General features: G+C 44.0%; 1 protein-coding gene across 2 annotated transcripts; it reads left to right on the forward strand.

Annotated features, from left to right (window-relative positions):
• The first annotated feature begins 5,667 nt into the window (after window positions 1–5,667).
• SLC18A1 (solute carrier family 18 member A1) lies at window positions 5,668–26,974 on the forward strand. 2 transcript variants are annotated; one of them, XM_036856190.1, is made up of 15 exons: window positions 5,668–5,791; window positions 7,155–7,512; window positions 8,131–8,189; window positions 11,617–11,700; window positions 12,632–12,724; window positions 14,302–14,391; window positions 14,636–14,679; window positions 16,825–16,885; window positions 16,968–17,063; window positions 22,590–22,668; window positions 23,627–23,678; window positions 25,202–25,265; window positions 25,537–25,656; window positions 25,868–26,001; window positions 26,861–26,974. In XM_036856190.1, the coding sequence occupies exons 1-15, from the start codon at window positions 5,668–5,670 to the stop codon at window positions 26,972–26,974; spliced, it is 1,572 nt and encodes a 523-aa protein (XP_036712085.1). The 2 variants fall into 2 exon arrangements, with proteins under 2 accessions (XP_036712085.1, XP_036712086.1); XM_036856191.1 differs by lacking the exon at window positions 16,968–17,063.
• The last annotated feature ends 721 nt before the right edge of the window (window positions 26,975–27,695 follow it).

Genomic DNA, 27,695 nt, shown 5'->3' on the forward strand with positions numbered 1-27,695 from the left:
TATAAACATATATAATTTTTTCCAGGTTGATATATAGCCTCCATAATAATCTTTTTTTTCTCTGTTTTAACAGCAACATGGTAGTCCTTCAAACCCATATTCTTAAATCTTTTCTACAGTTGGACATTTGAGATGTTTCCAGATTTTCCCTCACTGCTGATAAAAATTTTGTACCTGTGATATTCCCCCCATATTTTACTTTATATTCTTAGAGTAGATTCCTACGAAGTGAAATTACTAGGTTTAAAAGATATGGACATTTTATAACTTGAAAGACAAGAGATTGGGGAGGGAGATAAATAAGGAGTTTGGGATTAACATATACGCACTACTATATATAAAACAGGTAAACAACAAGGACCTACTGTATAGCACAATGTTTTGTAATAACCTATAATGAAAAATAATCTGAAAAATTATATATATATATAAGTACATATATACATAGCTGTATCACTTTGCTCTTGAAACTAACACAACATTGTAAATTAACTATATGTTAATTAAAAAAAAAAAAGAACTTCTTCCAAAGGGAAGAAAAAAAGAAAGACAAGAGATAGAAAGCCAAATTGCTTTCTAAAAGAATTATTTCTATTTGCACACTAATAGTGTATATGAATTTACATTTCCCCATATTCACACCAGCTTTTTAAAAAATTTTCCTGGCTGCGCCGCACAGCATGTAGGATCTTAGTTCCCCAAGCAGGGATCGAACCCCCACCCCCGCCTAAGTGGAAGCCTGGAGTTTTAACCATTGGACAGCCAGGGAAGTCCTTATTTATTTATTTATTTTTTAACATTAGAAAATAAAACAGGAGGAAGATAAGGGCTCATTTCTTTTTTCTTTTTTTAAAAAAATATTTATTTATTTATTTGGCTGCACTGGGTCTTAGTCGTGGCACACGGGATCTTCATGGTGGCATGCAGGATCTTTAGTTGCAGCATGAGAACTCTTAGTTGCGGCATGCGGGATCTAGTTCCCTGACCAGGGATTGAACCTGGGCCCCCTGCATTGGGAACGCAGAGTCTCAGCCACCGGATCACCAGGGAAGTCCCAAGACCTCATTTCTGTTTGATAGACAACACTGTGATTATTAACAGTGATGGGCATTTATGAGAACACTCCAAACTTGGCTAGCCTGTGAATACTAGCATGGTTACAGTTAACTGAAATATATATAATGTATAATATATGCATATAGTAGAAACATGTCTGCTATGTAGTGGGGGGCTCAATAAATGATAGCTATTATTATTGGTGCTATGATTTCTATTAATGCTCAAAGTATGATGATTCTTAGCCAGTACATGGTCTCTCAGGCCCTCAGCTCCTCTAAACCAGGGGTCCCCAACCCCTGGGCCACGGACCAGTACCGGTCTGTGGCCTGTTAGGAACTGGACTGCACAGCAGGAGGTGAGCAGGGGCAAGTGAGTGAAGCTTCATCTGTATTTATAGCCGCGCCCCATCGCTCGCATTACCACCTGAACTCTGCCTTCTGTCAGCATTATGGTGAGTTGTATAATTATTTCATTGTATATTACGATGTAATAATAATAGAAATAAAGTGTACAATAAATGTAATGTGCTTGAATCATCCCAACACCATCTCCCCTCCCCCACCCAGCCCCGTCCCTGGAAAAATTGTCTTCCATGAAACCGGTCCCTGGTGCCAAAAAGGTTGGGGACCGCTGCTCTAAACCATGGTTTTCCAACTCTATGGGGCATTTGCAGTTTGGTGGTCTCTCAAAACAGTTTATTCTTCCCTGTGGAGGTGCTCAGCACGAGCTCTTTTCTGCTAATGCTGTCTACACACAGCTTTGCTTTGCTCGTGGCTGCCTTGAGACCTCAGAGTACCAAAGCTGTACTTAGGCTGGAGGGCATCATGGTAGAAGTGTCATCTGGGCTCCGGCATGACACTGCCTTATGCCCAGAATCTTGTAAATGTCTTTATTATTAATACGCTCCTCTATCTTTTGGCCCTAATGCCCTCTTTTCAGAGAGGCTCAGGCAACAGGAGTGAAAGGGAGCCCGTATGCCGTGCTCCCTGCAGTAGGCAGAATAATGACCCTCCCTCCCCCCGAGATGTCCACACCATATTCTTGGAACCTGTGAATATGTTACCTTACATGGTAATGGGCCTTTGCAGATGTGATTAAGTTCAGGATCTTGAGATGGGGAGATTATCTTGGATTATCTGAATGAGCCAATGTCATCACATGAGTTCTTTTAAGTGAAGGAGGGAGACAAGAGGCTAAGAGAGAGAGTGAAAGAAAGTTAAGTGGAAGAGAGAGAGAGAGAGACAATTAATGCTGTGCTGCTGACTTTGAAGGTGGAAGGGAACCCTGAGCCAAGAAATGAAGGTGACCTCTAGAGGCTGGAAAAGACAAGGTAACAGATTCTCTCCTAGAGTCTCCAGAAGAATTGCACCTCTGCCAACTCCTTGAGTTTTAGCCCAATAAGATCTATTTTGGAATTCTGACCTCCAGAACTCTAAGATTTGTGTTGTTATAAGCCTTTAAGTTTGTGGTAATTTGTCATATCAGCAATAGCAAACTCATACACTCCCCTCCTATTTCTATTGCTTCCTTCCTATTTCTCTTTCCAGGGTTCCTTTAAATCGCTTTCCTTTTTTTTTTTTTTAAGCCTGAACTTGAAAGTTCCCAAGTTAATTAAGACAATTAGGAGGGGCTACAAATTCCACAGTTAGGAAATCTCCACTGCTACTCTGCTCAATAGTTCCATTTGCTCTTTTGTAAATTATTTATGTTCTTTGCCCCACTGATGATTCTTAATGTCATAAGAGTATAGATCTATAGGGCCACTCGAAGATTCCACAATGAGCCATACTCTCTCATGTAACCATCCATCCAGTCATTCATACAAGAAATATTTACTGGAGACTTCCACGTGCCAGGCTTTGAGCTAGTATTGGGATATAAAGATGGAAGTGCGCAATCTGTGCTTCCACAGAGACCCATAGGTGTTGGGTTTTTATACTTGAGAACAATATGCATAGTTTTTTTCATTTGTTTGTTTTTTGTTTTTCTTTTGTTTTTGGTCCTGCAGGTGTTGTAAGATTTGTTTCTTTCCCGAAAGCAGTTGGGTACGTGGAGCCTCTTTGACTAAGTAACAAGAGAGAGGAACCGTACCCTTGTTCCCTTGTGTCTTCCAGTTTGTATTCAGACCCAGACAAACGTTAATGTGTTTGATGATAGATAAGCATGAATGAAAAACGATGTAGCCCAGTTCGTCTTTATTTAGGATAATTTCTCCCCTCTCTTTATCCTCTTCAGTGCTGCTTTCCTGCCTGTGATGCAGGGAGCTAAGGTTCCAATTAAATCTTTGTGGACAAAAGGTACACATGACATCCCCAGATAGCAGGTGGCAATAAATCCATCAGCACATCCACTTTCAGAGACCTGTCCTGGCTGAACTGCTAACAGCTGCCAATACCTCACTGAGTACCTTGTACAAGGTGAGCTCTAAGGTAAGATGTTTTTCTCTCTGGACAGATTCAATCCTTCCTTGTAATTTGTTTCTCTCAAAACAGAATTATGACTTTAAAGTTTACTACTGATTTGTTGACAGATTCCTGGTTTCGTTTGGTTTGTTGTTTTGGTTTGGTTTTGTTTGCTTGAATATTTTTGGTCTGTCCTCAGAGAACTTATTTTATTTCATTTTACATCTTTTAGTTTTCCATTGCTTTTCTTTTAATCTCTTCTTATATTCTTATGTATGCATTTCTTATATATCCTAACTCAGTTTGTATTTAGATATAGCTTTTCCTTATATAGAGAGAAATGAAGGGTCTTAAATGATTTGCATGCATTTTCTGGTTAAAACTGATCTGGAAATTTGGTTCCATGGGCACCCCTTGGTCACTTGGAACTGTAGTGTGGATGGTGTTCTTCTTCCAGCCCTTGCCTTAAAACAGAGTAGCTCAGTGCTGGGATACTTCCAACATTTGAGGCTGATATTGAACCCCAATGATAATCATTTAAAATTATTTAGTTCCTGTATTATGAAAGTAGTTAATTATAGAATAATTGTAGAATAACTCAAAATTACAGAAAAGGAGAAAGAAGATAATTTGTCATTGATTATAATAGCTGACACTTGTGGGTGTACCTTTCTAGTCTAGTCTTTTAAAATGGTGCAGTATATTTATTTTTTATATAATTGAGGTCAAGCTGTAGATACAATCTAATATCTTTTTTTTCTTAACATATTAAGAGTATTTTCTAAGTCATCAAAATTATTTGAAAATATTGTTTTTAAGAGCTACTTATATTCCACCATTAAAATGTATCATTTTTATGATACATTTAAAATATATCACTAACATAAATAATTCAACAGTTATTAATTTTACACATAAATCTTTGGCTGCATTTCTGATTATTTCCTTAATATAGGTTCCAAATCAAAGGGTATACATTTTTTAGAGCCTGATATGTTTCATGACAGTAATCTATTTTAAAATTTATGAGATTGGAATTGTTGATACTACAACAGAAACAACATAAAAGAAAATGAAATTCTTCCCAGCAACTGTTATTACCTGAAGTTTAACAAAGTACTCTGGCTTAATGCTGACTAATGGCATGAAATCCTAAGTAGAAAACGAATCATCAAAGTTAGTATTTTACTTACACAGAGTAGCACACCTTTCTGAGCAGGGGTTTATAGCTTAAACAAAAGAATAGGTGTGTTTCTAGTACCATAGAGCAAGGGAAGATGGGGGGGAACATTCCTGCAAGTTAAAAAAAAACTCGGGATTTTGTTCTAGTTTGACACTGATTGTGAGACCTGAGACACGTCTCTTAGCTTCTTGAAGCTCAGATTTCTCATCTGTGAGATGAAAGCCTTGGTCTAGCTCAGTGTTTCTCAGTGGGCAGCACAGGTAACACTTGTGGCACATGGGCTATTTTGGGGTGGTACATAGACAGAGACAGTTATTTTTTTGGCATAGCACATAAAGTTATCTTTTTAAACGATAGTATTTCAGTTTTTAAAAAGAGTGGATTTAAAGGAAAAGATTAAGTAAATAACAATACAGGTAGTCCTCAGATATGACATAAACTACTGAGGTGATGGGCAAATGTCTGATGTTTGAGAAATATAGAGCTAGGTGATCTCTGTAGAACTTGCTTAATGTGTGAGGTAGAATTTCAGATATAAAAAGCCGGTCAGCAACGCTTCCTTGGAAGGCATTCTGAGAACGAGGTAGAATTATTCGGATGTATAAGAAGTAACAGAGACACAGGCATGGAAAAGGTTCAGATACCATCCTATCACTGGGAGTTTGGGATTAGCAGATGCAAACTAGTATATATAATATGGATAAACAACAAGGTCCTACTGTATAGCACAGGGAACTATATGCAATATCCTGTGATAAACCATAATGGAAAAGAGTATGAAAAGGAATATATATATGTGTACCTGAATCACTTTGCTGTACAGCAGAAATCAACAGAGCATTGTAAATCAACTATACTTCAATAAAATATAGAAAAACCAAAAACAAACAAAAATACCATCCTATCACGTGCAACTCTTTGTACTTCTCATTTTAATAGTGAGTTTCACTTGTCTGGGCAGAATTTCTCCCAGATCCTCCCTAAAAATCTGGCAGAGAAGCCACCCCTGGCACAGCCCTCAGCATGCTCAGGGCAGCTTTGGACGTTCCTCAGTGGTTGCTGAAGAAGGGGAGAGAGTCCCGGAAGCTGGTGTTGCTGGTGGTGTTTGTTGCTCTGCTCCTGGACAACATGCTGCTCACTGTGGTGGGTACGTTTGGGGGGCTTGGTGCTGGGGGTTAATTTGCTCCGGTTCCCAGAGGACAGCACATACCCTGTTAGAATTCAGCAGTGAACGGACTGGAGAATTTTTCTTTTTGTGCTTGAAAACACAAAGATTGCTGGGGATTGGAAGAAATGGCAGGAAATGGGAGTCTGAAGCTTGCCAACCTTTGCTGAAAGACCCCAGAGGTTCAAAGAGAAGGAGGTTCAGAGAGCATCTGACCAGATCAAAGGGGCTGACCCAGAGCCAGAACTGGCAATACTTTTCTTCCTCCCCATACTCTCTTCCTAAGGTGCTAAGGACTCCAAGTGCCCTCTGGGTTAGTGAGCGTCTTCCCACCGTGTTGCCTTTGTCTGCTCTGTCAAAATAACACACTTTATATGGATATCCAACTTCTTATCCAAACCTACCTTTCCTGTGGTGCATTCCCTCCCAGTCCTTCTTTTTTAGTTGGTAGTCTATTCATTTTTACATTCAGTTGTGCTGGTATATAAATGGGCGCCAACATGTTTCCCCTTCTGGGTAAAATATATGGTTTTAAACAAGAATCTTCCTGAAACAAATTATAAATCCAATACAGTCAGTTCTTATTATTCATGGTGTTATGCTCTATAAAGTTTCTGTGAACACTGGATTTAGTCCATACTAAATAATTTCTCCTCGGGGAAATACACACACGCCCCCCCCGCCCCCCCCCCATACATATGTGTGTGTGTGTGCGGGAACACACACTGTATAGATTATAATCTTAAATCTTAAAAACAACACATCCTGGTAGATAGTATTTTCTTTACAAAAGAGAAAACGAACTTCAGAGGTGTTAAGTGACTTGCCTGAGGCCACCACACTAACAGGTGCTGAGTTGGGATTCAGGCTGTGCCCAACTGGCCCCAGAGCTGGGGTTTCTTGCACCTCGCTGCCCTTCCCCACCCCATGCTCTGCATCTCTGTGTGAGAGTGAAACAAGAAGGCAGAGCCCACCTTGTTCAACCTCAGCTGCAAAAGTGAGCATCTGGTGACTCTGTTTTCCACACTCTCTGCATGTATGTCTGAGAAAACCCGTGATGGCTTTGTGAGCATTGATTTTTGTGATTACAAACGTTAGCCAGTAGACGAATTAGCCAATATGGAATCCATGAATAATGAGGACCAACTGTATGATGGTTGGAATTCAGGTACTTGAGCTAATAGGGTAACTCGGGCAGGCGCAGTCTTTGAGTAGGCTTCAGATCATGTCACTTAGATGCCTTCCTGAGCATGAGTCTGGACCTCATGGTAATGTCCCTGAACTGACTAGCAGTCAGAAGACAGCCTGTCCTTAGCCCTCATTACTTGTTCTTCTTAACTTTCAGTGCCCATTGTGCCCACCTACCTATATGCCACAGAGTTCAAAGTCAACACTTCTCTGTACCCTGGGCCCACCACAGCTTCCCAGCCTGCCCTCACTTCTGCCTTTTCCACCATCTTCCCCTTCTTTGAAAACAACACCTTGGCTATCGAAGAAAGTGTGCCCAGTGGCATAGCATGGACAAGTGACACTTCCGGCACCATCCCCGCTCCGGTCACCGAAGCCATCCCAGCCCATGAAAACAACTGCTTTCGAGGCACAGAGTTCTTGAAGGAAGAGAACATATGGGTCGGGCTTCTGTTTGCTTCCAAGGCTCTGATGCAACTCCTGGTCAACCCATTCGTGGGGCCTCTCACCAACAGGTATCTCAATGGGTACAGTGCCCCACAGGGTACTCAGGGGCTCAGAAACAAGAGAATGGGCTGAGGTATCATAAAGGTGGTTAGAAGGGATAAAGAAGGAAAACTCACTTGTCTGCACCCCAGGGTGGTCAGCTGTTTGGGAAAGATAACATGATATTGATAAAATGACTTGGGCTTCAGATTTTCTTAGTGATGTAATGACTACTGAGTACCAAGAAGAGAACCAGAGAACAGAAGTATACTACTGGTATTATTTCAGTGCCCTGGAACATGGCTTGAATGGGGTAAGGGTAGAAATAGGACAGGCCTCTTGCAGGATAGAGCACTGGCTTCTTAGTGCTTGTGTTTGGGATTATCCTCATGTTTCAGAAAGATATGCCTTCTGACTAGGTTATTTATCTTTTCTGGGAAAGAGGATTTGGGCCCTGGCCGACAGGCAAATTTGCATGTTTGTTTATATGCATTCACATGTCATATTCCATCTCTATACCTGCATTCAGAGACATGTTTTGCCATGAACTCAAATAACTGCACTTTTGTCCCCAATTACATGAAAAAATATAGTGCAAGTATACGGATGCCTATTGGAATTGTATCTTTTTTTAAATTCCCTTTTAGGATTGGATATCACATTCCCATGTTTGCTGGCTTTGTTATCATGTTTATCTCCACAGTTAGTAAGTAATTTGCTACCTCTTTTCTTCACTTCATTGATTAACTTTGATTTTATCACATGCATTACCAGGAAGAGAGCAGGGTCAAGTTAGCTAATTAGTCATCTGACTAAGTGACCTATGACACTGATTTAAATACTTTACAGTTTTCGTTATGGGGACTAGAGCAGTAGAGGCAACTCAGTCTAGTTGGCCTTTGTATATCATGCTATAAAAGAACAGATAATTCACTTCCTTCAGCTCTGGAAAATTGTGAAGGCTGTTTTAATTTGTATGCTATAATGTGTATGTGTATCTATCAGTAATCCCTTGAATGAGTTTAGTACAAACCTCCCATCTTTTTTTAAAAAATAAATTTATTTATTTATTTATTTTTGGCTGCGTCGGGTCTTTGTCGCTGCGCACGGGCTTTCTCTAGTTGCGGAGGGCGAGGACTACTCCTTGTTGTGGTGTACAGGCTTCTCATTGCGGTGACTTCTCTTGTTGCGGAGCATGGGCTCTAGGCACGGGGGCTTCAGTAGTTGCGGCACACAGGCTCAGTAGTTGTGGCTCGCGGGCTCTAGAGTGCAGGCTCAGTAGTTGCGGCGCACGGGCTTAGTTGCTCCGTGGCGTGTGGGGTCTTCCTGGACCAGGGCTGGAACCCGTGTCTCCCGCATTGGCAGGCAGATTCTTAACCACTGCGCCACCAGGGAAGCCCCAAACCTCCCATCTTTGAAAAGAGGTCATAGTATTTTGATATGTAAAGGTAAAGGGCAACTAACAAAGAATCTAAATTGGGCAGTAGCAACTGGAAAATTCCATAAAAGTTTACTCCCTTCAAGGAAGGCCATTAAAGATTATAGCTTTGGAAAATAAATTTGCTAAGGAAACAAGAAAGAGAAAGACAAATAGTCTACCCAGTATCAGATAACTGTTCCCAATAAAATAGAGATGGAATAAGAACAGTAAGTGAAATAAAATACATCTGGAAATTGACCCTGAGAAAATAAGAAAAAAATGAATGTGGAGTTGTGGGGGGGAGAGTTTAATAAAGGGGAAGGCATCCTGCTGCCTCTCTGCTCCGAATAACATACCTTCTCCCTCTTGTTTTTCTTATTACCTTTCTGATACTTTTCTACTTTTTCTATTGCTCTTTCTCAAATTTTCTTCCCTTCCAGCATAGGACTTGACTCCTGTCAACCAATACTGAACAGGAATTTGTTGCATTCAGGGCTGGAAGGTGCAAAGTGCAGGAGCTCAATGTATGAAGTTCTGTCTGAGAACTTCAGCTTACTTGTGACATTCTAGTTGAATCAAAGAAAATGAAGAAATTAAAGTTAGAAATCTTTATTGAACTTCTAGGAGCTCAACCTATGCCAAACAGTAAGTTAAAAACTAGTAAGACGCTCTATTTCATCAAATGAGACATAGTTCATTTCACAAAACTTTATGGTACACACACATGATGCCTTGATGGTGATGGTGAAAAGTCACTGAGTTGAAAAGTCACTGAGGGAACATAAAGAATGAAAAGACATGGCTCTGTCTACCCAGGAGTTCTTAATGCTTGCCTGGGAGCCATGACAAACACCCTGCAAAGTAAGGTAATGCAGTGTCCTAGTGGATCCCAAACTTTTTAGCATAAGGTCCTTTCCTGATTCTCTGTCAAGAACTGATTTTTTAAAATTTATTTATTTATTTTTGGCTGCGTTGGGTCTTCATTGCTGTGCACAGGCTTTCTCTAGTTGCGGTGAGGGGGGCTACTCTTCGTTGTGGTGCGCGGGCTTCTCATTGCGGTGGCTTCTCTTGTGGAGCATGGGCTCTAGGCACGCGGGCTTCAGTAGTTGTGGCACGTGGGCTCAGTAGTGTGGCTCGCGGGCTCTAGAGCACAGGCTCATTAGTTGTGGCACACGGGCTTAGTTGCTCCGTGTCATGTAGGATCTACCCGGACAAGGGATCGAACCCGTGTCCCTTGCATTAGCAGGCAGATTCTTAACCACTGTGCCACCAGGGAAATCCAAGAACTCATGTTTTGAAAGCTTTTCTTATCTACCGAACTGTATGTATTAAATAATAATTATCGTTTCCATGCCATAACTAGTGTTGCTACACTGAGTTAGCCTAACTCTAGCAAACGTTTGATGTTTAGGGGATCCTATGTAGCATTCCTTCAGGGTTTTTAAATACTAAAATGAGGTTGCTGATGCCCATCACTCCCCCGAAGGGCCCCCAGCTGGGAAACATGCTTAATGTAATTAGGAGCTAAATGGTGGCCCATGTTGGGGCACAAAGTGAAAAAGAAATTACTCTGGTCTTCCTAAATAGGGGGATCAACCATCCTAGTTTGCCTGGGATTGAGGGGCTTCCTGGGATGTGAGACTTTTGATTTTAAACCCACAAAGGTCCTGGGCCAACAGAGATGAGTTGGTCACACCATTCTCAAAGGACATAGGGGTAGCAGACCTTGAACAGAGTGGAAATCAGAAAGCCTAGGAGAAAGCATTGGAGGCCTGGCCAGGAGAGACCAATCATTTGCATGTTTGGGAGACGGTGTTCTCATGTAGGGAAGTAATGGGAGAAGATTATAAACACAACCAAAGACATCTAATGAATGGGCAAAAGCATTCAGATTATGCTGATTCAGACACTTTGGGAGGGAGCCTTCTCTCTTTCTGTGGTGTTGTCCTGGAATTGGAGGTGAGACATGTCTGGACCCACCAACCTTACTGCCAATGCCCTGTAATTTAGTTGTTGATAACATATTCCTGTTTGGTTCTCAGTTTCGTGTATGTTAGTCTCTAGTAGACTGAATCTCTTCAAGGGCTTGAACTGGATATTCTCTTTATTTCACATCTGCTACAGAGTCCAGCACAGCTGCATGGTCAGTAGTACTTAATAAATACTCACTGATCTGATTTGGCTAAAAGATCCTCCATAATAAGGGGAAGGATCTGATTGGATTACAAGATATTATTTTCTACACAGTACCAATGGTCCTTCAAGTACACATAGCTTTGGTCCCACACTCCAGATGACCCAATGGGACCCAACAATGGCAAAGATCAAATCTGGGTGTTGCATATAGAGGATCCAGAAGTAGGGTCCAGGGACCAGTTCTCAGCCCAGAGCATTGGGTTTCATGCACAGCCCTGACTCCAGTGGACAGGATGTTGGGTTTTAAGCAGGAAATGTGGACACTCAGCCTTCCATCCACTGTGTGGTGAATCGGTTTATGCTTTGGTTTCTCTGTCTTCATGCCAAGTAAAATGCAATCCTAATTAAGGGGGAAGGATTAGAAAGACAACTCCGAGAACAGGGAGCAGTGATCATGCTTTATTAAAACATACACATAATGGCTCATGTCTATGGTATCATGAGTCCATTTTCTGGTGGCCAGGGAATCAAAGGCATTTTTGCTAACTGGAACATTCTTGCTATTCTCTTTGCCCAGTGTTTGCTTTTTCTGGTACCTATACCCTGCTCTTTGTGGCCCGAACTCTTCAAGGCATTGGATCTTCATTTTCATCTGTTGCAGGTAATGCCGACATCTTGCACACACACACACACACACACACACACACACACATCTCTCACCATCTCTTACTACCATCAGACCCTATAAGATTTATATGAAGAAATTAAGGAAAATATCATCATAGTTGTGATTGTTGCATAAATTGTGATATGTATCTCTGCATAGTTGCGGAAATTGTGATTTAAAAACAAGATAATTGTAGAGTTGCTGGTAGTGCCTATAAATCCCTAAGCGTGACATAATTCTCTTTGATAATATTTAGATGCTGCTAGCTCAGGTCAGACCAAGCCCAAGGTAAAACTGTGAAGTATGCCAGGTTTTTATTTAATGGCACTCTATGGTCTTTTCTCTGTCCCCCTCTTACCATTTTATAGAAATAGTAAAGTTAATACTATTGGTAATACCATCACAGTTTGCAAAGTACTATCAAATACAATATTTAATGTAATCCTATGAAGCAGAGATTTTATGACATTTTACACATGAGTAAATGGGCATAAGAGCCCAGCCCACACTCTTTCCCAAGTGCTTTCATACTCTTCTTTGGGCATCCCCATCGAATAGAGCAGTGCTCTGTGTCCATAGGTTTTCCCTTCCTTGGCCTACTCCATATCCATGGATTCAGGGAAATGTACTAGGAAATGATAAAATAATATGAAATGCAGGATCACTGGACAATGGTATTCTGCATTACCCTTCCCAGAGACTTTTGCGCTTCCAGTGATATTCTGAACAGAAGGAGTGAGCAAGGTGGGCATTTGGGGGACTTGTGGGAGGCAGTATTTGCAAAATACTATGGGTTAGGTTCTATAAAACCCCAAAAACTGAAACTCTAGCTAAGACGACCCCTGAAGATATAATAGGGGCAAGACCAAGGACTCAGTGAGAGAGGCAGAGACTATGCTAACTCTACCTGCCTCTCTCCTTTCAGGTCTTGGGATGCTGGCAAGTGTCTACACTGATGACTGTGAGAGAGGGCAGGCCATGGGAATTGCCTTGGGGGGCCTGGCCTTGGGAGTGCTAGGTAAGTGGCACTGGCCCCAGGTCTGGGTTCAGGAGGGTGAGGTACAGCAGACTCTCTGGAGACAGCCCCAGGAGGCAGGTGTTTCTAAGGTCATGGAAGACAGCATTTTTCTTCCTTCTCTGTCCAACCATGTTTTGAGGCCTTCTGAACAGGAAAAGCAGAATCTCTTTCCCCTTGGGAAGCTGAACAGCCCATAAGGGCCTGGGAATGGTCCAGAAACCTACTCTATTCAAGGGAGTGAATATCTGCCTGCTAGTAGCCGCCGCCTTACCTCTGCTTCCGTACGTGGCCCGCGCTTTCAACATGAGAACGTGCTCTTTGTCAGGTTCTGTGCTAAATGTATACATAATCTCTTTTATTCCGCACTACCACACTGTAAAGGAGGAATGATCGTCCCTATTACACAGACGAGGATAAGAAACGTTCATAGCCATCCAAGGTCACATGGCCAGGAAATGCCAGAGCAAGGATACAGACTCAGATTTTCTGGGATTGAATCCCAAGCTCCAAACCATAAGCTTATACTTTCTCTGAGTTTCATCCAAAGTCTGGTTTAATTGACTAGTCCAACAAGCCACACACTTTTACTGAGTACATATTGTGTGCCAAGCACAATGCTGGCACAGAGGGGATACAGGTCAGAAGCCTCAGACATGGTTCCTGCCCTCTAGGAATTTTCTAGCTGACTGAGAAGAAAACACCAAAAATCTCTTCCCTGGCCCATACCCTGCTCTCTACCACCATGGTGAGGAGAGGGAACCAAAGCCCTCTCTTCGTTAGTATCCACCTCCCCAAACACCCAAGCTAAAACTTTGGTGCATCCTTGTCTCCTTTATCACCTCTCACTCCCAAATGAATAAGCCTATTATACCCTCCTAAGCCACTTACTCAAGTCCAGCTCCTCATCACGTCTCAGCTGGAACAAGGCACCAGCCTCCTGCCCGATCTGCACGTTGCCTCCTCCCTCCAAGGTGCCGCCAGAAGAAGCTTCCTATGCCCAGAGCTGGTGGTGTTTCTCCCCTGCCACAAAGCACTCATGTTTCTCCCTAGCCCACAAGGCCAAGTACGTGCCTTATACTTGTACTTATCTGGATATACAGGGCCCTTGGCTATTTGGTCTCAACCTTCCCCACCTCTCCTCATCTCCCAAATACTCCTATTCTAGTAACAGGGACTTTCTTCTATTTCTGCTCTATCCACACTCTCTTTTCTGACACCTCTGTGTTCTTCACACGTGCTTCTCCCCCACCAGTATTACCCAGTTGACAAAGCCCCTGTGGCCACCTGAACTCACTCTACTGTGATTACATAACATTTTGTGGATGGAACATTTACTTTTCACCATGTTATAATTATTTGGGTTCCCCCACGCCCACACACACATTTCTTCCACGAGAAAGTGAGCCCCTTGGAAGTAGGTCTTCTTCATCTCTGAATCCTCAAAACCTCATGTCCTCATGTGGAGCTCAGCCCCTAGCAGGCCCTCAAGAAATGCTCACTGGGTATAGGAGGACAAGTCATGCTGGCTGGGAATCAGCCCCCCATCTCTGGAATCCATGCCTGTTTTGCTTTTCTAGTGGGAGCTCCCTTTGGAAGTGTGACTTATGTATTTTTGGGGAAGATTGTACCCTTCCTCATCTTGGCCTTCCTGGCACTACTGGATGGAGGTAAGTCACCATAAGAGGACACCAGACAGGCGAGAGTCCAGGTCAGGTTGGGAATGCATCATGCTGTGGTGTCCGTGGTGACATATTTGGGTGGATCAAGGACTGCCCCATTGTAAGAGAGAGGGAGGAAGCTCAGGAAATTAGATCTGCAAGGGGTAGGGTGCTAACAATGTGGCTGTTATTGTATCCTCCAACTAATAAGTGGACACACTGAACTATTTCTCACTCCCTCTTCCTTTCTTAGCACTCCAGCTTTGCATCCTACAGCCTTCCAAAGTCTCTCCTGAGGTAAGTGGATACCAAGCTCCATTGCCAAGAGAGTGATAGAATGGATAAGTGCAGTGACCCAGGCCTGCCTAGACCATCCCTGTCAAACCATAAGAAGAAAGGGGAGTGGAGTTGGAGAAAGCAAGAACTGTACTGGATTCCCAATAGGGTCATGTTTAGGATAGCATGAGGGATGGGGAAGGAGTCTGGCTTGATGTTGGACCAAGATGGAGGAAGGGCCTTATAAAGAATCAAAGAAACCTTACTGAGTTATACATAATAACTCAGAACCAGGATGACAATGACATTGGGACCTGAGTATTTATAGTTATAATATCTCAGAGCTAAAGAAGACCTTGGAGGCCATCCAAACAATCTCTCCCCCCAAAGCATCCTTACAGACTGTCATTCTGTAGCAGTTAAATATCAGAGTTGGTATTTGTCTGACTCTAAGACAGAGATGGCTCTGGGAAATCTATACCAAGTCATGAAGAAAGATAAGAGAGTACAGACAATAGGGGAAAGTTTGATCTAAGGACCTTGATTTTGTAGCCAAGTCAGATGGTAGTGTTGGTATCCTAGGGGCGTACTACTTGTGATTGGTGTCTGAAGTGGGGGGCAATCTTGTGGGGTCTGTGCTAGCTCCAAGTAATTAGTGTCAGAATTGAATTAAACTTTAGGGACACCCAGTTGGTTCACAGAGAATTGGAGAATTGCTTGGTGTGAAAAAAAGCCCACCCATTTGGTATCAGAAGTGTTGTAAGTAGAGGAATGATTTTCCTTTAGTACCTTTTTGAATAATTTTGATTTTTAGATGGTAATGTTCTACGTATTCAAAAAAGTATTTTTTTTTTCTGGCTGGCATACCAGTACTATATTTTATTCATTCTTCTATATTTGGGCATTTAGGTAGTTTCCAGTATTTTGCAGCTACAAATAGTGCTGTAATGAATAACCTTGTGTATAGGCATTGTTATAGAGTTGGAGGTAATCTTTAGAGTAAATTTCTAAAAGTGAAATTGTCAGGAATTCCCCGGCGGTCCAGTGGTTAGGACTCCACACTTTCACTGCCGAGGGCCCGGGTTCAATCCCTGGTCAGAGAACTAAGATTCCACAAGCCTCATGGTGCAGCCAAAAACAAAAACAAATAAAAGTGAAATTGTTGGGTCAAAGCGTTTATTGGACTTCTTTATGTACATTTTATGATTTAGATCTGTCTCTTTACTTGAATTATATATGGGAGAGGGCATAATCTTTTTAGTTTTAGTGTCTCTGAATATTGCAATCCACCCTGTGTGGATGCAGAGAGGGTTATCATATCAAAACTATTAAATCCATTACAAGATAGAATGTGGTAAACACCAGAGATTAGGACACAGTACTCAGGAAATTTGAAAGCGAGAGAAGTTCCAGCTACTGAGTCAGGGAACGCTGGATAAGAAGGAGCCATTTAAGCTTGACCTTGACAAATAGGTGAGGTTTGGACCTATGCAAAGGAGAAGGAAGGGAGTTTAGGAAAAGATAACCATGACAACTGAGGGCCTGCTTGTATGCATGGAAGGAAGGTAGATGCTAAGTTTATCTGGAATGAAGTTTTTTGAGGGGTGCGGGATGTTATAATTGGACATTTAAGCTGGCATTTTAATCTAGATGTTCAGGCACCTTCGGCCACACCAGTCCAGTACAGCTCCACATGGTCAGAACAAAGCAGTCAGAAAGCTTGAGCAGCTTTCTGAGTCGTTACCTCTAGGCTCACCTTTGGGGTTCAGCACTCTGCCGGTGGTCCTTCCTGGATGAACATTGGTGCTGGCGAGATCTAGTGGAGAGGCCCGAGGCCAGGAGTCCAGACACCTGTTGTCCAACGTTGGCCTTGCTGACAGTCCACTCTGATCTGGTTGATGGTTATTCAAAGGCAGGAATCATGTCTGGAATATGTTGTCCTACTCTTTGTGACCACCTTGCACACGGGGGCTATGCGGCCACCAGCTCACTCTGTGACATTGGGCAAGTCACCTCCTCTTCTATGACATGGGTGTCTGGTCTCTCCAGTAAGGGAGCTGACGTAGACGGTCTCTGAGGTCCTGCCTGCGCGCTCTCAGATTCTGTGAAAACAGGAGAGATGTATACACTGTACAGATGGAAGTTTTTTGTTGTCCATGTTCTCAGAGTGCCAAGGGGACTCCGCTCCTCACACTTCTCAGAGACCCTTTTATCCTGGTGGCTGCAGGTAAGCTGGCATTGCCTCCCTTTGGGCTGGGAGAGTCTGAGCTTCTGGGCAGCCTTGGGGGCTCACTGAACCATCTCCCCAGGCTCCCTCTGCTTTGCCAACATGGGGGTGGCCATGCTGGAGCCCACGCTGCCCATCTGGATGATGCAGACCATGTGTGCCCCTGAGTGGCAGCTAGGTAAGTGACCTTGGTCCCCAACTCGGGCTTGGGCAGAGATGCGTGCCATGGGCCCTTTCTCGGGTAATCGGCAAGCATCATCAGGGTCAGGTCTTCAGGGTCACGGAAGGACAGTGTGCTTCCTTCATAGAATGACCTTCCCCGTCCACACCTGTGAATCAAGCCTGATTTAGTGGGCAGTCCCTTCAAGAAGCAGGCCAAGGAGCCGTTCCCTCAGGGTTACTTGAGATTCTGCCTCCTGGGCTTGAAGTCCTAAAAATTTCTGTCCAATAAAACATAACTCTCAACTTTAAAAAAAAAAAAAAAAGGAGAAGAAGAAGAAAAAAAGAAACAGGCTGAGAAGGGCAGGGTTGGGGGGGTGTTGACGGGTGTTGGAGGGGCAACATACCTAGCTGGGTGGATGAATAACTTCTGGTCGAAAGCCCTTGGGTTTTTATTTCTGCTCCATTGATTTGCTGTGCACACTTGTGAAAATCACAGCTTTCTGAGCACCACTTTTCTCATCTCTAAAATGGACATCAGAATACTATCTAGTTCAGACGGTAAATCTGAGGAATAAATGACATAATCTGTGGCAAAGCTTTGCACCCGTAGAATATTAACAAGGCACCACCATTGCCATTGCTGATACGTTCTTCTTTCCCACTCTGTCCCCCAGATTACCTTTTGCTATATTTTTACCTCTAAAAAGGTGCTAATGGAGTATATTATTCTGTGAGGGAGGCCTCTAGCCTCCTCTGCTCCATGGAGAGATGTCCTCATGACTCATCTGAGCTTAGAGAGGAGGCTCTGGACCTTTCCAGGAAGTCTGAGGAAAGGGGACAGAGAAGGTTACGTGCAAATGGCTCAGTCACTGCAGGGAGGAGAGGCTTAAGTGGCCAGAGGGGAAACTGACAAGAACCTGATACAGCTTAATATACAATGAAAAGCACTAAATCTAATTTTTTAGGGCACCAGGCTAAGCAAGGCTCCCAGCTGCACTCGTAGCCCCAAATTGAATTTTTCTGGGCTGCAGCTGCCTCTGACCATGACAGTTAATTGAGTTAGTTGGTGCTTGGTGCAAATAAACATCCCCTGCCTCCAGGCTCTAGCCGCTCAGGCTCTTGGGGCAGAGGGGCAACCAACCTTGGCTCAGAATGGCCTCTCTGCAGCCCTTCTTCACCCCACAGAAATATTACAAGCAAACCAGCCGTCAGCCAGTAACTGGTGAATTGCTGACTTTGGGTTTAATTGTAAACATACTGACCGTTTCTGTTAGGCAGCACTGTTTCCTGTCAGGGTACAGAGAGGCAGAGAGAGGCTGGTGAGACGCAAGGAAACTCACAGGCCTGATGCCACCCCGTGCCTTGTGCAGGCGAGGCTGCAGTAGAAAGCCCTCAGGAGAGTAAGTGAGAGACCGAGAAGGCCTTGCCCTCCACCATCCCTTACAACTCTCCTCAGTGCCCTCTGCGTCTGTAAGTCTAATTTCAAATGTGCTCACCTGGAGAGTGTGTTAAAATTCAGATTGCGAGGCCCCATCCAGCAATTCAGCAGAAAGAAGTTTGCATTCCTGGTGAGTTTCCCAGTGATGCTGATATGGTGTTAGCGACCACACTGAAAAATATTGCTTTCAATGCAGAACCCTCTCCAAGTTGTTGGGAGGAACAATTTATAGTCTGTGACTGAACATTCTCCAAGTGGCCCGTTGTGTGCCCGCTACTCTCACCCAGTGGAGGAAAGAGCTCAGGCTTTGGAAACAAGCCCACCTGGGTTGAAATCCTGACCCAGCCACTTACTGGTTGTGTCCTTGGATAAGTTACTTAACGTCTTCAAACTCCACTTTTTTTCATTTGTAAAAATGGAGGCACGTTTCTGGTTGTTTTCAGGGTTAAATAGATCTTTGTATTCTAAAGGCATTAGCACAGTGCCTGGAATAGAGGATATAGTCAGGAAATAAAAATCATGACTGTTTTCATCATTGTTTTTGTTGAAATCACTTTGACAGTCACAGCTCTGTGTAATTCCCCACCCCTTGAAGATATGCTGTGAAATATATATGTGTCTGTAGACATATAGTCTGGAACGCCTCTTTTGCACAAAATGCTACTGAATTGCAAGCTATACTCAGATCCTAAAGAACAAGCCACACTGACTGAGGAAAATCTCATTCAGGAAATCCCACGTCACTTAAAATGATGTCAAGGAGATGTATCTAGGAGGCCTGTGGGCTTCCTACAGGTGCCCATTTCCAGATACCAGGTAGACAATTGAGTAGCTACACTATTAAATTTTTTTAAAGCAATTAAACAGAAACACATGGTTACAGTTTGAAACAGATTGCCACCTGTACAGATAGACTAGACAAACACACTAGGGTGTGTTTCACCTCCAGCCCACAGAAGAGAATATTAAAAGCAAACAAGACCTCAGCCAGTAACTGGTGAATTGTTGACTTTGGGTTTAATTGTAATCATCATGACAGTTTCTATTAGGCAGCACTATTTCCTCTCTATACAGAGAGGCAGAGAGAGGCTGGTGAGACCCAAGGAAACTCACACCACTCATTCCATGCAGTTCTTTATGCCAGAGCCATCTGTGCTGCCACACTGCTGGTGGGGTGGTGGAAACACCTGGAGTTGGAGGGAGAAGGTCTGGGTTCAGGTCTTGATCCTGTTACTCACTGGTTATGATGATAATAGTTAAGGCCAATGCTCAGAGAGCACTTATTCTGTGCCAGGCGCCTTGCAAAATGGTTGCTTTGCATTATCTCAGTTAAGCCTTATAACCAGCCTATCTGGTAGGAATTATTATTATTCCCATATTTTAGAGATTTCTTAATCTGACCCAATCTCCCATTGCCCTCCCAAATCCTGGGTCTTGTGGAAGTCCCTGCCATCAGCAACTGTCCCTACGCCCTCAGCCTCTTTTCTCTGAACACTTCTTTCATCTTCTTGCCCTGAGACCTGAATGTTTTCTGAGAACACCATTTTCCCACAGCCTTCTTGATGGAAGTTCATGTTCCTTTAGGCTTTGCTTTCTTTCGCTGCTTCTGAATCATGTCTTCTTCATTCTCCTTCAAAGGCCCTGACTCCCTTGAAAATCATGTCGTTAGATTATACCACCCCACCCTTCTTTATTGCAGTTATCTACTGACCCCTGAGTTATCCCTTCTCATTCATTAAATCCACCAACACCTGGCTCATATTCATTTCACCTTTATTCCTCTCACCACTTTTGGTGACTTCCATATCCAGGTGGATAACCTTACCAACATCTTGGCCTATTCCTTAATCTACTCTCTTGCAATGATCTTCTTCTCCTCTCCACCTTAACCAATCAAACCTTTATATAATATTGACCTTGACCTCACCATTAATCATGGCTTCTCTGAAATTTCACTTCCAAGCAGTGCAGTTATCACCTTACATATTCCCTGCTCAGGTGTTCTAATACCCCTATATTAACACATTTTGGCTACACTGGGATCACCAGTCCATTCAATTCTTTCTCTGTTTCCCTCACTACTCATGTCCTCTCTTCTTTCTTTACCCAGCTTGGAGTCCCTCATGATGAATCCATGTCCATCATTAATGTCACTCTTTTGAAAGCATTGTTAATTTCTTTGCCCCACCCACTCCCTCTGGGGTTGTCACATGGGAAGCCTTAACTCTGGTTAAGCCTATCTGGTTGCCTACTCCTTGCGTGCACCTGAGCAGTGAAATGGGGCTGTAGGAAAACACACACTAGGTAGGCTGTTGGTCTCACCTTATATTTATGGCCACAAATCTAAAGTGGGTTTTCACACTGTCCAACAATCTTTCTTTAAATCCCTAGTTATGTTCTTCCTACTTTCCAAAAGGACTGGTTTACACTTCTCCATTCAAACCTCCTACACACCCTCATCCCTTCACCTTCATCATCCTCAACTCCCAGTCGTTGAGAAAGTAGAAGCAACAAGAAGGGACCTTGCATGTTCTCATCACTACATATACTTACTTCCCTGTACCTGTGCCTACATCCACTGCCTTCTCTTTATGGTTGAAACATCCCAGCTCCTTCAGAGGTCGAACTTCTTTTTTCTTTTCTTCTTCTTTTTCCTTCTGGACTCCATCTCCTCCTACTTCATTGGCTACTCCTTATCACCTTTGCTATCTCCTCCTCGTCTGTTAACTTTTAAAGGTAGGAGTCCCAGAAGGCTCAGTCCATGGATATCTATTCTTCTATCTCTGATCTTTCATGGGTGATCCCAGCCATTCCCATGGCTTTAAGAACTAATTGGTAAACCAATTAGTTGAACCCTTATGTCTGTGCGTAGGATCTCTCCGCGGAACTCTAGACTTGTCTACTCAATGGGCTTTCCTATTTGCATTAAGTGTTTTTGTATGTTTGTTTGTTTTTCTTGCTAAAAACCTTCTGTTTTGGTTATTCAGTTCTCAGCTTAAATGTTACCTCCTCAAAGAAGCCTTCCCTGATCCCCTAAATCTAAGTTAGCCCTTATTCCTGGTCACTCTTCCATATTGCCACATTAAACTTTCTTCACAGAACTTATCACTTGTCAAAATTATCTTTTTCATTTATTTGTTTATTGTCTATCTCCCTCCCTTGGAATGTAAGCTCCCTGGAAGCCAGGATTTTGTCTATTTTATTCACCCTTCTAATCCTGGTCCCTAGAATACCTGGTACATAATAAAAGCTCATTAAAAATGCTACATGAATGAATAAATGAAAGAACAAATCAATGAGACTCAGAGAGGGTAAATTCCCCACGGTCACAGAGCTAACAAGTTGTCAAGCCAGAGTTTGCACTCAGCACCAAAGCCCATGTTCCAGGGTACCTGACTCTACCGTCACAAAAAAACAATGTGATAAGGGCTTCAGTTTACAAAATCCTTTTACATACATTTATCTAATTTGCTCCTTAGTGTAATTTGGTATGATAGAATCACAGCTTTGTTTTTCCTAGATGTGGAAGCCAAAGCTCAGAAAGGTTTAGTAACTTATCCAGAATCACTGTCAGAGGGAATTCCATGGTGGTCTAGTAGTTAGGACTCTGCACCTCCACTGCAGGGGGTATGGGTTCGATCCCTGGTCAGGGAACTAAGATCCCGCAAGCCTTGAGGTGTGGCCAAAAAAAAAAAAAAAAAAAAAGTCACTGTCAGAGCAATAGAAGGGCAGGTAAATAGCAAGGCAGGAATTTTACTTCCTAAGAGGTATGTAAGTCTTTCTCTAAAGCTCATGCTCTTATGCTGATAATCACGGGTATTTTATACGTGAGAATGGCTCATCAAAGCCATTCATCAGGAAGTCCAAGAGGGGAGCTAAAAGCACGTTAAATGTGTTGAAGCTAAACATAGCCCTGCTCTTGAGGAAAGCAGAGTGTGGAGCCCTATGTCATCTGCTCTGGGTTTGCAGAAGGATCTCCAACCCACAAAACAAAGTGGTTTGGGATCCTTGAAGGTAACAGGGGGACTTCACTGTCCTGTGAGAAACAAGGTGTTTTAGAGTAGCTGGGTACATTCTAAGGTAAGGGCCTGTGTCTTTCTACAGGTCTAGCTTTCTTGCCTGCCAGTGTGTCCTACCTCATTGGCACCAACCTCTTTGGCGTGCTGGCCAACAAGATGGGTCGGTATGTAGCCTGGAGATCTGGGAAAAGTCAGGTGGGAGAGTCTTCTGAGGGGCTCCCTGTACCTGGGATGATGAGTAATAGCTTCTCTGAGGTTGAAAATTTAGAACAAGTACACACAGATTAAAAACTGCCCACTGGGAGGATGGGGATGGGTGGGTGGTAAGGGCAATGTAGAGAAAGGATGGTCCTGAGCTGGCTGCTATAGAAGAGGCAGTGAATATATGAGAGACAACCTTTACTCTCCAGATGTTTGTTGTGCAGTTGAAGAGAGAAAATAATTCCACAGAGAACAGGTATGAAGAAAGCAATACCTTGGGGCAGTGGTTGTCAAACTATATTCCATGGAGCCCCAGGGAGCTCTACAGGTGTGCCTCAGAGGCCACCAAGTGGAAAGGGTTGGGGGCTAAGAGGTATGAGTCCGGATTCTGTTCCTCCACTACAGTGGGAACACCTTTAATTTTACCTTTGGAGTTCAGCACAAAGATTTAAAAAATAAGTTTAAAAACCATTGCTATAGGAAATCAGAGAAGGAAAGAAGTTTGGTATATTTTGTGGGTTTTGAGATGGACCCTGAAGACCAGATAAAATATGAATAGGTGAGAGGTAGGCTGAATTGGGAAACAGCAGAAATTAAGTTTGAGGATGATCCCCAAGGGGCAAGTACCTTCTGAGTCAGCTGCTTCCTCTTCTAAGGGAAGGAAGAATATGTCCCATTGCTCCTCATCTGCTTCTACTGGAAAGAGGTGTGGAGTCAGGGAAGAGATGAGGGGCCAGGAAGGGACAGGGCAAGGGCTCACCTGGGCATAAACTGGTCATGTAGAGATGTGTTTATCTTCTCATATCCTAAGGGGTTCCTGGAAGTAGGGGTGGTAGGACTGGCCAGTGTGTTGGTGATGGGGTGGCAGGTGGAAAGGATCTCTCCCCTTTGCACTGTTTAATGATGGCTGTTTTCTTCCAGGTGGCTGTGCTCCCTGATTGGGATGGTGGTAGTAGGTACCAGCTTGCTTTGTGTAAGTATAATAAGGTCTTGTTGAGAGAGAGAGATAGAGAAATCCAGACATTTAAAGACCACTTTCCTTTGAAATGAACAGAGGGTTGACTTGGCAAGGATTGTCAGAAAGACTGTTTCTGTGTAGGTACGAATTTAGCACTGGAGGAGATGCCACCAGTCATCCCGTTGAAAGGAGGTGGGGAAGGAGAGGTAAAGGGCAGTGGGGCAGCTGGAGACAGAGGTCTGAGGCTTTATGGATGGGCACATGAAGCAATACATGTGGTATCTATTTCTGGGGTCTGTAAAATGGTGTGTTTTATGCCTTCATTTACTCATCTCACCCTGACAGGACCCCATAAGCCACCAGGGGAACCATTATCTGTGCTTCCATCTCTAGTACCAGAATGTTTGGTAGAGGAAGAAAGAAAGAAGGGCTCTTCCATTTCCAGGAGTCCCCTTCAAGCTCTCTAAGCCTTCATTTTCTCCTCTCCACCATAAGGATCAGAAGCACACTTGCCTCGTAGGCTTGAAGGAGAATGAGATGGCTGTAAAGCACTGAATACAGTGCTCAAGAAAGGCTGGAGGTCCTCAGCGGGAGCTCAAGCTCCGGGTTCAGTCCCAGCTTTGTCACTTGCTCCTCGTGTGACTTGGAGCTCGTTACGTCACCTCCCTTTATTCAGTATCCTCATCTGTGTAAAGAGGATTCTGATAGCACCTCACAGGGTTACCCACACCAACTGCAGCCGTGTCTGGCATGTAGTGAGCCCACAGAGAGTTTTAACCAGTACTAGTGATAAAATAGAAATAGCCCTTGAGGATTCACCCCTAAAATCGTTTATAGCCGCTAACATCTAAATGGTATGTGAAACCTCTAAGGGGTGAGTGTGCTGGTATAGCAGGTTTGGGTGACAGATGCCCAGGGAGGGAGGTAAGGAACCAGCAAAGGAGGAAAAGAAGGCTTCCATGGGGGATGGATGGGGAGGGCAAGAGAATGAGTTTCACAAGCTTGCTGAAGCGGCAATGCAAAGCACGCCACCTGCCCTGCTGGCTTATGGGTAATTGGTTATTGGCATTTCTTTTTTGTCTTCTTGCTCCACTGGCTCCCAATTAGGGTTTAAGTAAAACCTCTGGATGATGTTGCAAATAGAAAGGAGAGGAAACTCCACTCAGTGAAGAGTGAGGATGGAAGTATGTGTCTGGGTGGAGGGGGTAGAGGAAGGGGAGGAAGAGTCCTTGCAGCAGAAAAGGGCCATTGTTATGGTTTCATAGAGTCAAATCTGAGGTTCACACTTGATCTAACCACTTATGTTCTGTAATTCTCGATAGGACATTTAACCCAAATGGCACCAATCTAGTTTTCATATCTTTAAACGGAAGTAAAGATTCTTTTTCATCAGGAGGTATAAGAATGCACGGAGATAATGTCTGTGGCACGTAGCACCTGGTTGATAACGCATTTTGTAGGAAAACTCTTTATTTTTGTGCTGCCCCCATCTGACCTAGCTGGACTCCTGATGAACTCTTCCTCCTTTCCTGCTGCAGGTTCCTCTGGCTCATAATATTTTTGGTCTCATTGGCCCCAATGCAGGGCTTGGCTTTTCCATAGGTAAGAAGTGCCCTTAAAGGAAACAAGAAGCCCCTGAATGTTGGCTTTGGGTCAGATCAGAGAGAAAGGCAGAAGAAGCAGGAGAGCGGCTGGCAGGGGTATGGAGAGATGGCCTCATAACTCCTGGTAGGAATGGGTGTCAGTTCTGAGGGGAGGACAGACAGCACGTAAAGGCAGTGGACTAAACGGGGAGGAGGAGGGGGGATGCCACAGACAGGGAGGGGGACTGTGGGTAGAGCTGACAGCGATGTCCTGCTTGCTCTGACCACAGGCATGGTGGATTCCTCTATGATGCCCATCATGGGACACCTGGTGGACCTGCGCCATGCCCCGGTGTATGGGAGTGTCTATGCCATCGCTGACGTGGCTTTTTGCATGGGCTTTGCTATAGGTATGTTGGTGGAGGGATAGGGGAGCACCAGGACCTGGTACCCCACTCTCCCTTTATCTACTGTTTACCAGGTAGAAGAGGCTGATTCTCCTGGGGTTCTGGAGATATTTGACCCTGGGACATCCCCTGGGTCACCTGCTGCCCCTAGCATGGTGTCCTCCGTGTGATCAAGACTCAATAAATACTTGTAGATTTGCTTTATTCTTCGCAGGCCCATCCACTGGGGGTGCCATTGTGCAAGCCATTGGCTTCCCCTGGCTCATGGTCATCATCGGGGTCATCAACATCATCTACGCTCCTCTCTGCTACTACCTGAGGAGCCCCCCAGCCAAGGAGGAGAAGCTTGTAAGGGGCTCTGACTACTGCTGAAAAAATAATAATCTTCTCTTTCTTTCCATGTCTCTCATCCCTTTTTATCCCGTGCTCTTATTTCCTCCCTCTTTGATAGGCTGTCTGCTTTGCCATGTTTTCTGATGCCCCTTTCGTCTCTCTCTTTCCTTTGTGCCCTTCCTTATTTTCCCTTCTCTACACAACCACTTTCTCTCTTTCACTGGTCAGTTAGGAAGGGTCCTAAGTACAGGAGGAAAATGGGAAGCTTGTAAAGTGTTGGGGTCAGGGATCATCAAAGGCATCTTATATTTGCTGTAGTTACTAGCAAAGTGTGAATTACCAAATCATGCCCACAAAATGGACAGCATTCCAGTGGGCACATTCATTCATTCATTCATTCATTCACTCCCATCTGTCTTTGTCCTTACCAGGTCATTTCTTAAAGTACAAACACCCCAGGGGAGAGAACCACAGCATATGATTTTAGTTAATAAGATACTTTCCTCTTACCGCAGCACGAGCACCCTGAGGGTCTGAGTGGGTTAGGGATGGATGTGGAGGCTGCTTAAAGGAGCAAAAGAAGACGTGAAAGTCTGGTGGGAGGTGGTGCCGATTTCAGCTGGCTCCCTGCTATAGCCTGTACTACTGCTGAAAGGATTCAATTAAAAGCATATCAGATGATTGTCTTGACTAGGGTGACTACACCTTGGTCCCTTGGGCGGCCTATGCACATACATGAAGCAGAACAAGGGTCCCTTGCTGGTTTCTTGAGTCTTTTCTGTGCAGCACTAGACTTGGATGAGCTAGTTGGGGAAAGGGATGGGGAAGCTGGTGAAGGATGTGCGGTGATTTCTCTTCCTGCCTCTTGCTGCAGGCAGTTCTGAGCCAGGACTGCCCCATGGAGACCCGGATGCACGCAGCCGAGAAGCACATGAGGGAATTTCCTCTGGGGGAGGACAGCGATGAGGAGCCTGGCTGTGAGGAGTAGCAGCAGAAGCTGGTCCCTGGACCTTGTCACGTGAGGCTCAGACTTCAGTGACTACCTCGTTCCCTGGACGCAGATCACCACGGGCTGTTCTTCACTTCTCTCTCCCCTGGTGTCTCCTTTCCTCCCCACCCATGCACGCTGATCCCTGGTTCTCTCCTCGCCTGTGTCACCTATAGCTCTCCCTCTAAGCTTTGATGCCTCAGCTAGCCCACCTTTGGTGGGAGGACAGAGTGATGCTTCCTCCTCGGTTTCTGTAAGGCTGTATGGGTTCTGCGAGGGGTGACTCATTTCACGGAGGCGGCAGTGAGCAGTGTTCCCTGAAACCAGTGGGGTGGCTGACAAAACTCATTTCATCTGTTATCTGATTTTCTTTGGCACCTTCCCAACAGACTATAAGAGTTTTGTCCTCTGTTCCTCGACATGGTCCTCCCTGACTTTTCCCCGATGAGTCGAGAAAGCGTCCTCAACCTTGTATTGCTGCCACATTGCCAGTTTGGGAAATTTTTGCCTGTTTTTTATAAGCTGAGTGTTTTTTCTGTGGCCAAACCTACAGCTGCCGAAGTGAGTCTGCCCTCAGTGAAAGGAGGTCTCCTGTTTTCCTCATTACTAAATGGAAAGGAAAAGAGCCTGCTTCTCTTATGCTTGAGTTACTGACTTTCTCATGATTTCCCCTGTGGGTTTTGTCTACCTTTCCTTAAATTTCTTAGATTCTTGGAAATAA

The sequence above is a fragment of the Balaenoptera musculus genome, chromosome 6 (genome assembly GCF_009873245.2).
Source record: "Balaenoptera musculus isolate JJ_BM4_2016_0621 chromosome 6, mBalMus1.pri.v3, whole genome shotgun sequence".
NCBI classification, from domain to species: Eukaryota; Metazoa; Chordata; class Mammalia; order Artiodactyla; family Balaenopteridae; genus Balaenoptera; species Balaenoptera musculus.